The sequence below is a fragment of the Notechis scutatus genome, chromosome 1 (assembly GCF_049901735.1).
Source record: "Notechis scutatus isolate UNSWTSFEM ecotype Mainland chromosome 1, rNotScu1.2, whole genome shotgun sequence".
Taxonomy (NCBI): Eukaryota; Metazoa; Chordata; class Lepidosauria; order Squamata; family Elapidae; genus Notechis; species Notechis scutatus.
Window position 1 is genome coordinate 20624786 of NC_142009.1, and position 10260 is coordinate 20635045.

Genomic DNA, 10260 nt, shown 5'->3' on the forward strand with positions numbered 1-10260 from the left:
TATTTCATTTTGGTCAAGCGCAGTATTAACTTACACTCAGGATATCAACAATTACTACAGCACCAACAATTGCCATAACATTTGGCCCGTACAGAAGAGAATACTAGCTCTCATATCCACATCATTCATAAAGCCTCCATCTCTCTATAATGCACTTGTAAACATTATAGACCTCATGAAATAATGAATCTGAAACATTGGGACACTCTCTCACTTCAGTGGCAGTTTCCCTGGGCCTGAAAAGCAAAATAAATTTGCAATTTTGCTTCTCCCATCAGGATATGGAGCTACTGGGAAACTGAATTCTCTAGAATGATATTGAAAAAAGAGGAAAAGCAATTTTTCCAATCCATCAGCAAAAAAACCAGCAGTTTCGGACCATTGGCTTTTTCTACTTGCCAAAGAATCAAGAGCTACCAAGTGCTATTTAAAGGAAGGACACTGTCAAACAATGATAAAACAGCCACAGCTGAGCACAAGGGATCTGATTCCTGATGGCACAATGACTCTTCAGTTTTATTATCTACATGAGCCTTTCTCGGAGTCAATAAGTGTCTGAGTAGCAAGATAAAAATACTGCAGGTAAGTCTATAAATAATCCTACTCATGGATTGGTCAGTAACATCCAGCAAAGCTGGAAGGCCCTTAGGAAAGCATACCTGGCTCCTTTGGATGCTGTATGCACTGAGCTGGACCCACCAATGGCTGCCGATTGTGATGCTGACCCTGCACTCTGCATGTTCAGTCTTGGCATCGATCTTGCTCCAGAGAGAGCTGGTTTATTGTAAGGCACAAAGCCCACCAGAGAAGCACCGAGTCCTGAGTTTCTATTGGCCCCCTGTATACCGGTAACAAATTTGGGACTCGCTCCTGATGAATGTCCAGGAAGATTTACCATTGAGTGCCGATACCGTGAGGTTATGGGGCCAGTTCCACTATTCGACAAGCACTGTTGACATGAACAAGTGGGCCCGCTGTGAGCAGGCCCTGTGGCTGCGGCTACTGGATATGGAGAGTCCACACACCGACGGATTCTTCGCTGGTATCCTGTGGTCTTATTAGTCTGGGTCTGTGATACAAAATCAATCCCATAATTGTAACCAAAGGGCCCAAGATCCACCTGAGGGTTACACTGAGAGAAAGCTTGCTCCAAATATACACAAATGTTCATCTCGTATGGAAACCAGCTTCCTTCATCATTCTGCCACTCCCAAACTACTCCCTGTCCAGGTGCCGAATCCAGCTGAAAGACATGTCTGTGCACGGCTCTCATGGTCCCTAAGAGGGAAAAATCATGACAAATCAAAATATAAAAGTAGACGTCAAAATTAAAACTAAATTTTGCATAGTCCAGGAAACTGAGTATTATTTGTAGTGATATTTCCCGTTCACATTAGATTAGGAAGGGGGGAAAAAAAATGGCGGGATGTATTATTACAGGGGCGTCAAACTCGATTTCATTGAGGGCCGCATCAGGGTTGTGTTTGACCTCTGAGGGCCAGAGTGGGTGTGGCCAAGATGGGTGTGACCAGCATGATATCACTGGTGTTGGGCAGGCGCCTGTGGCAGCCCGAGCGCTCTGCCAGCGAAAACGGGTACCTGAGCTCTGTTTTCGGCTGTGACAGCTTCCTGCAACCCTCTGTCAGCAAAAATTGAGCTCGGGAGGGCCGTGCACAGCCCTCGTGAGCTCCGTTTTCACTAGCAGAGGCATCGCGGGCCGGTCCTTTGTTATTTCTTTGGCAGCCCCATGGGCCAGCTCCAGCCCCAGGGCCTTGAGTTTGACACCCCTGCATTATTAGAATAGAATAGAATAGAATAAAATAGAACAAGAATAGTTGGAAGGGACCTTGGAGGCTTTCTAGTCCAACCCCCTGCTTAGGCAAGAAATTTGATCATTCAATTTTTGCAGCAGTCCCTCCAGTAGATCAGACATAGAAAAATCTTTTGAATCACCAGCTATCTGATTATTTTTTTCAGAAGAAATGCCCAAAGTTCTACCAAGGATCATTTGCATTCATGGTAGCGCCACTGGATCCCTTCTTTGAGAATCAGGTTCAAAAGTTAAAGTCGAGTTTGAAATTGGTCCACTTCCACTGTATTTGAATTGATAAGGTAATATGAAAATCAAAGGGCTTTACCTTCTTTTGCATAAAAAGCTAACTGCTTACCTATGAGTTATTTTAATACACACAATATAACAATGCTCGCTTCACTTTTCCCTCCTTCCTTTTTCCTTTGTATCATGTTATTTATAGCTGGAGACTGAGGACAGGAACTGTCTCAACAGTGCAGCCTATATTCATTTTTTAAGCATTAAATACTGTCATAAATTAAACCAGTTTGGTGACGTGGTTAAGGCATCAGGACAGAAACTGTGAGACCGTGAATTCTAGTCCCATAGGAAGCACGAAGACAGCTTGGACCAGTCAATCTCTCCTAGCCTTAAAAAGCAAGCAGTGGCAAGTCAAACCTGAAATGTTGCCAAGAAAAATGCACGGACTTGCCCAGGCGATTGCCAGAAGTGAAGACTGACTGAAATGTGCCCCCAAAGGCACCAAAGTCTGTCACAAATAATTACATTATTCAGCATAAAGAACAAAGCCATTTTTCTTATATGGTTTGTCCTCAACTTATAACCGCTGTTGAGCCAAAAATTTCCACTGCCAAACAAGACAGTTGTTAAGTGAGTTTTGCTCCATTTTACAACCTTTCTTGGCACAATTGTGAAGTGAATCAGTGCGGATGTTAAGTTAGTATCAGGGTTGTTGAGTGAATCTGGTTTCCCCCATTACTTTGGTCGGCAGAAGGTCACAAAAGTTGGTCATGTGACCCCAGGACAACACAATCGTCATAAATACATGCCAATTGCCAAGAATTGTTATCATGTGACCACTGGTGTGCTGTAAGGGTCATAAGTGTGAAAATTGGTATAAATCATTTTTTTCAATGCTGTTATAACTTCAAACAGTCGCTAAATGAATGAACGTAAGTTGAGGACTACATGTATAAGCCACTCCAGTGGGGATGGGAATGGCATCAACTGGTGCAATGAACAGGCAGGAGGGACACAGACAGACGCCACCAACATTCCTCATTTCCTTCATGTAGCCATTATCTTCACTGCTCTCAGATGAGACTTTAAATGCTTACAGCCCATTTCTAGATAAGCTGCTGCTTCCTGCTGTCTCAGGAAAGGTGGTTTCCTGCCATTTTTCTCTCACTTCCCGTGAAGAGTCCCGAGTTGTCTTTTTCACAGGGCATATTTCAGATGATTTGCAGATGGTTGCTTTATTTTTATAAAATCCATCTGATGTGCTGTAGAGGTTAATGGGCTGCATAAAAATCACACAGAACTCATTCTATTATGTGGGAGGAGGGAGGAAGGATTCTGCAAAAAATGGAATGCCCACATTTTAAAAGAACTACAGACTCTTTTATGATTAGTTATCATTGGTATCCATCATTGATATCCTGAAGGTAGCTGTTGGCTGTCAGCTATTTTGCATTATTTAAAATACTAGCACTGATATATTCAGAAGACAGCTATCTGAGAACAAGAATGGGTTCACACACCACACATCAGCCAATATTTGTTTCACAAGCCGTAATTTACTCAGCACATACAATACTCTAAGTCAAAAGCAAACAAACCCCATTATGGCTTAGTCGGCTGGGTAAACAAACAAAGTCTGCCCTTATTACTTTATAAAGCTAGAATTGTTTTGTGGGAGATACCATTCTCCTATATTTCATAATAAAACCCGAGGCCAAGAAAACGTTGGCAACCTAATAAATGAGATTTAATCCAGGTTTACAGCTCTTTCTCAGTACTTCAGACTGTGCCTAGAAGAGAATGCTCTACCAAAGTTATTCTTAACCAAGCAACTTTATTGTATGGGCTCCCAGAATTCCTTAGTCACCATTGAGAAACACTGCTCTACATCATGATGGATGTGTCCACTATTAAGCTATATCCATAAGGAGATAATGCAGCTGCTTTTTACCTGTATCTTGCCGGAACTGGGTGAGACTCGGTAGGTCAATTATGTAGGGAGCCAGAGTTGAATCAGCTTGTCCCAAGGGTATGCTGCCATTCACAGGCCAAGTTCCCAGTGATCGCCGGCCTTTTACCATGAGAACTTGGAAAGACTGCTCAATGTAACTGCACACGCTACTTCGGTATGGCCTCCACCTGCCAAACTCATCCTGCCACTCCCACACAGCCACTCCTGGATCCGAGAGGGATGGTGGAGGCGCAGCAGATGTACTTGGCAAAGTTGCCATTTTTGAATAGGTTTTGCCCACTTACAGAAAGTGGACAGGAATTTGGAAGTGGTGTTAATCCAGAATCCAAACTGTCATCTTCAGCAACAATACCTTGACAGACCTGTGGTGGAAAGAGAAAGGACGTTAATCATGAGATATCAACCATTGTTTCTCAGCTGTTAGCAGCTGACCTACAGTGCAAAAGTCGGATGTAATATCACTTCTTCCGAGACAGATTCTATTTAGCCCTTTAATTTCTGAGCTACAGTCTGTTAATACAAATGATCTCTCTAGGTCTTAGAGCTGTCTCTACAATGTCTGCTTGAATGTACTTTCTACTTCTCTAGAAATCTGATCCTAGTTCCGCTGCATGAATTGTACTTAAAGCTAGAAAGTTTTCCTATCACTCAACCATAATCACCATTCCTGTAATTTAAGCCCATTATTCTATTCCTGGAACATTAAGCAGACAAATCACCGCTGGGGAGAAAGGTGACTAAGTAGCAGTGAGAGAGAACTGGAAAGTGATGTCTTTGCTGCCACAGTTATTAAAATAAATAGCTATCCCTAGCACTACGAGATTTATCCTATGGTTGGATCCAACGGCTGGATTTGCACAATATATTAGACCAAGCAGAAATAGGGTTGAGTTGGATTTGGTATATCCTGCTAGAGGGACCAGGCTCTATACCAAACAGAGCCCAACAATCTGGAAAACAAAGAGTTGGACTAATTGGCAGCAAATCAGGTAGTCCTCGGCTTATGTTGAGGTTATTTACCAACTGTTCAAAGTTACAATAGACCTCCCTCCAGCTACTTACGACCCAACATTTTGATGGCCACCCTCCCCCCCAATGGTCATGGGATTATATTTCAGGTGTTCAGCAACTGTCTGGCATTTGCAGACATCTGCAGCATCTCAGGGTCACCTGATCATGATTCGTGGTTTTCTTTTCCCCAGAAACCAGGATTTACTTCTGATTTCTTTGGGAAAAAAGCACCCATTGCAGACAACGGGTTCATTTAACAAGTACTGGGGAAAAAGTCATAAAATTAGGTCACATGGTGACCCATTTAATAACTGGCACAATTTACAACTGTAATTCTGGGTTCAATTACAGTCATAAGTTGAGGACTACCTACAGGTATGCCAGATGTTGATGTTGGGGGAGGAGAAAAATGTTACTCTCAACTGTACAATACTTTGAAGATCTCAGCACGCAGCAAAGCAATTTTTAAATAGTTGTAATAAATGCTATTACTAACTTTATTTAGCATAATACAGGATCTGTGACAGCTTAGAGCAAGACAGGCTCTGCCTCAAACAGCTTATACAAGATATAAAGAATGATGGAAAAAAAACTTTGACCTTCTGGACATTCTTGAAATACAACTTCCAGCAACCTTTACCATTAGCCATTCCGGTAGAGGGGAGGATGATTAAAGTTGCATTTCAGCAACACATGTAGAGGGGCAGGTTCCCTGCTCCCCATTCCTAGTACACTGATGTAAATAGGTCCTTGGCTTACAACCATAAGAGACCAGAAAAAAATTGTTAAGTGGTGTGGTCATTAAATGAGGCATCACATGACCACTCCCAATTTTACAACTCTTGCCATGGTGGTTAAGCAAATCACTGTGGTTGCTAAGCAAGACATCACATGACTGTGATCTGCAACCCTCTCTGCCAGTTTCCCCAATGACTTTACTTGTCAAAAGCCAGCTGGGAAGGTCACAAATGGAAACCACATGACCGTGGGGTATTGCAACTGTCATAAACATGCAATGGTTGCCAAGCATCTGGATCATGATCAGGTAATGGGGATGCTGCAATGGTCATAAGTGCCAGGACAGGTTGTCACTTTTTTTCAGCACCTTCAGAACTTTGAATGGCTGCTAAAGGAATGATCGTAACTTGAAAACTACGTGTAATTCTTTTTCATTGTAGTCTTTAGTGGTGCAAAAGCAACGTAATACAGGGCCACTTCTGAAAGATTCAAATGCAACCAGCACTAATTTAATTTAATCTGAGAAAATCCAGGAACACTTTTTAATATTCTAAAGAACTGGCAGTAAAACTGCCACATCATATTCATCATGTATATCACAATGTATCATACCTAGTTATGTGCATCGTTCCCCCCATGGACTGAAACCTTTTAGTTTGCATTTTCTTAATAATCTTTCAACTCCCAGATTTTACAGCATACAGACATTTGAAAGAATTATAGCTCAGTTATTTACATAAAAATCTCTCTTGGTCCATTATACCCAGAATGGGCACTGTATTCAGTTATCTCCAACAAACAAACTGAGCAAACAATCTATATTGCATGTTCAAATACTTAAGTTTGTTTGCTTTCCTCTATAGCAGCATTCAAAAAGCAACTCTAAAAATATTGATCTGCTCAAAAATATGTAACGTGCACAATACACTAAATCAATACAAAATAAAACATATTATAGAATCATAGGGCTGGAAGGGACCTCCAGGATCTTCTAATCCAGAAGCCTTATATCAGCCCAGTCAAATGGTTGTCCAGTTTATTCTCGGAGCACCTATAATTCCAGGAGGCAAATTGTTCTGTTGATTAATTGCTCTCATAGTCAGTGTGTTGTGTGATCTTAGCCTAATTTGGACTACCTCATGAGCATAAACAAATAAATCATGACTAACTTACAAACAGATCACTACAAAGCAGAAAAAAATACTGCATTTTAGTTTCCTCATTTGGTTGCCTAGAGGCAATGCCTGGTTATTGCAAACTAGGTGAGGACACAGTAATCCTCACCTTACTTGCTCCAAGGTAATTCAGTATTACTATGCCTTATGGATTAATGCTGTAACAACTTTATAAATTATGACAGTTTGGATACATAAACCAATGGCTGAGGGATAACTGTATGCCATTTTTAAATCTATGAAAAACATCAACATTTATCCAAGATTGTCATATTGTCCTAAGCCATAGTATGATCTGAGTAGTTTTAGTTAAGCACATATTACTGTAGTATATGACAGTTGCTTTTGGTTTAAGAACCATTATTACACAAACCATTTCTTAGCACACTGTATGACTCGGTGGGTTAATGGTTCACTACGAGTTCATCAAATGATTCACACTAAGTACCCAAATCAGTTAATTAAAACAACAATCATTTAGGATTTTCCACAGGGATACCTAGCAGTATAAGTCAGGGAGTATTTGATTATTTACTGTACTTTATGAATAACCTGGGCAACAGATTCTATCCATTATTACCATTTTTATGATCCATTACTTTTTGGAAATTAGTCCTGAAGCCTTCAAGAGAAACATGCACATTGCCCTGTATCCCATCTTTCATGTTGACTGGAGATTACAATACAAAGGACATACATTGGAGAAGAAGGAACTGGGAAAATGTTGGCATGGTATCTATCACTTCTTCTTTCCCATCTCTTACACATCATTATCAACATCTACATTTTTATATGAACATAAACAGGGGAATGAAGAGAATTCCCTATCTTAGCATTTTTAGCACAGGCTAAAAAGCTGATGATAAAACAATTACCATCAAATTTGAACCACCCTAATGGTTCAGAGGGAAGACTGTCCAGTGGCCTGTAACTATCAAGAAAAGCCACTTTGGGCAAATTCATAATCTTCAGCAGCAAATAATACCTCCAAGCATTGAGGTTATCTCATATATACAAATACACTCTTTACTTTAGGAGAGAAAATCTGACATACTTTTAATTACCAGATAGGGTACACATTTGCATGTTTAAATAAAATCAAATAGTCTTGTAATAATTTACAGAAAACAATCAAAGATATGGCACGTTACCCGACAAGATACCACATGCTTATTATGACCAAAAGCTTAATCATCTTTCACTAAACAGAAAAGATATCCATTCTTACACAAATTCAGCTTCCTTCCTGGGAAGGAAAATGGTTTATCCTCCAACAGATCTGAGTTCAAAAGAGGTCAAATTACCAAATACACAGTAGTTCCTTTTGGCTCAAGAGACTGTCCAACCCACTACATAGGGTTGTGGGGAAAAGAGAAGGCAGGCATATTAGCTATGTCTTGCTGCCTTGAGTTCACACACACTCACACATAATGTATGCAGTGACATTTTCTTAGAAAAAAAAAGACAAATATGAAAAGGGGGTGTTAGTGTTTTGGGATAAACAAAAAACGAAAAAAACTATAAAAAAACAATCCCCCCCCACCCCCCCCCCCCCCCCCATAAATTCCTCCCCCCTCCCCTTTTCCTCCTCCCCTTCCCCCCCCCCCCCCCCCCCCCCCCCCCCCCCCCCCCCCCCCCCCCACACCCCCCCCCCCCACCCCCCCCCCCCCCCCCCCCCCCCCCCCCCCTTGATAAATTGAATTCATAAAGACAAAAAAGACAAATATGACTAATATGCCTTTTTTAAGGGGGCAAATCTAAAACAGGCACATAAAGATAAAACTAATTGTTTATTATTTTGTTTTACAAAGGAAAATTCAAGAGCAAACCCCAGAAACTAAGTAATTAACCTAAAGGACATAATAAAGGACCACTCATTATAATAAACGATGCATGATAACTGTAGATAGATGGATAGGATAAAAATATAATCATCATCATGCCACCCCTCTTTTGGCCGGAGATAACAGTGTGAATGTGATGACTGGCAACTAGGAAACTTGATCTAGCTATACATTTCCACTACAGAGAATTTTCTTCTTTCTTCTTAAACTAAGGTTCCTGGTTGCTCCTGTCATGCTCAGCCTGGATTATCCCAGAGACAGGGGCAAAAAGGAAGGAAGGAAGCCAACACCCTACTTACTGTCTTATGCTTTCTCGAGAAAGGCAGTGGTGTACAAAAGCATACACATTTCATCACATGCTGAAGATGGGGTGACTTAAAAGTTACACTTCAACTCCCCCTCCATCATGAAAAAAACACCCCAACGTGACATTCATTCCCTCTTTCAATCTTTCAACCATGCTGGCTGGGGAAATCTGGGAACTGAAGTTCACTCGTCTCCCAAGTTTGTCAAGGTTGAGAAACGCTGACTTTAAGGTACTATGGGGTGACTGTCAAAATATGAGCGAGAGAAAAAAAAGGGGGTAAAGGATCAGGGACCCCTTTCTCTCTCCCCGCCCCGTTTCTTGGAAGTAAGGCAACATACGAGCCCAAGCAGCCCCCCTTCCTTGCACCTCCACTGAAAAGGAGATTGAAAAGCCTTCTCCAAGATCCTTCTTCGGCAGAGAATTCGGAAACTTCTTCTACCCTCACCTCCTTGGAAAGAAATCCGCCATCAACCCCACCAGCCGAGGCCTCACCTGAAGTGGCTACCGGGAAAACACTCCAGAAGGGAAAAAGCGGCGACTTCTTAACAAGTCCCGCATCGCCTCCTCCAGGTGACGGAAGTGCGCACGCGTCAGCCTTGTCCTCCGCTTCCTGCTCTACGCCCATGCTTGGGGACGTGGCGTGGAGCTTCACGGGAAATGTAGTCTTTCAAAGTCACGGGTCCCGCCTATTCCCCTCCGAGGAATCGGTGCGGACTTCTTGCCGCGGTGCATCTTGGGTAGTGGCATAATAGACTCGGGGTTGGTGTATCGACTGTGCCTTTTTCTCTCTTAACAAATTTATACTCTACTGAGTTGATAAGCTTATTTCAAACCAAATCGCCTCCTAGTGATTTTATAATTATGCAGTAGTTTTCTTGGCAGTTGTGGAAGAAGTTTGAGGTGATTTTATTTCTTCCAAGACCAGCCTATAGCCTTGATATCATAGCTCCCAATTCAGATGCTAACCATACTTAGCTTTCCAAATTAACCAAGGCTATTTCCAGCAACAAAGTGCCAGATTGCTTGTAGTTCAAACTTTAATGGGTTGTGTAATATACCTTCTATTTTTGGATGGAAGTTTAAATCATACTGGTAAAGCTAACATCCCAAATGGCAATTCATATTGATAGAAATTTTTACATCCCTCTTTTTATTTTCAA

General features: G+C 41.5%; 1 protein-coding gene across 4 annotated transcripts in view; it reads right to left on the reverse strand.

Moving 5' to 3' along the window:
- The window catches only part of DTX2 (deltex E3 ubiquitin ligase 2), a 31446-nt gene extending 21741 nt beyond the window's left edge, over positions 1-9705 (reverse strand). For 2 of the 4 annotated variants that reach the window (XM_026672435.2, XM_026672434.2), the window contains exons 1-3: positions 9593-9705; positions 4005-4387; positions 660-1278 (exon numbers count right to left, since the gene is read on the reverse strand). In XM_026672435.2, the coding sequence (XP_026528220.2) occupies positions 660-1278; positions 4005-4284 (899 nt within the window). In that variant the 5' untranslated portion in view covers positions 4285-4387; positions 9593-9705. Of the gene's footprint in view, positions 1-659; positions 1279-4004; positions 4388-9545 lie in introns of all 4 variants that reach the window. The other 2 variants (XM_087957955.1, XM_087957943.1) reach the window with 2 other exon arrangements.
- Positions 9706-10260: the final 555 nt, after the last annotated feature.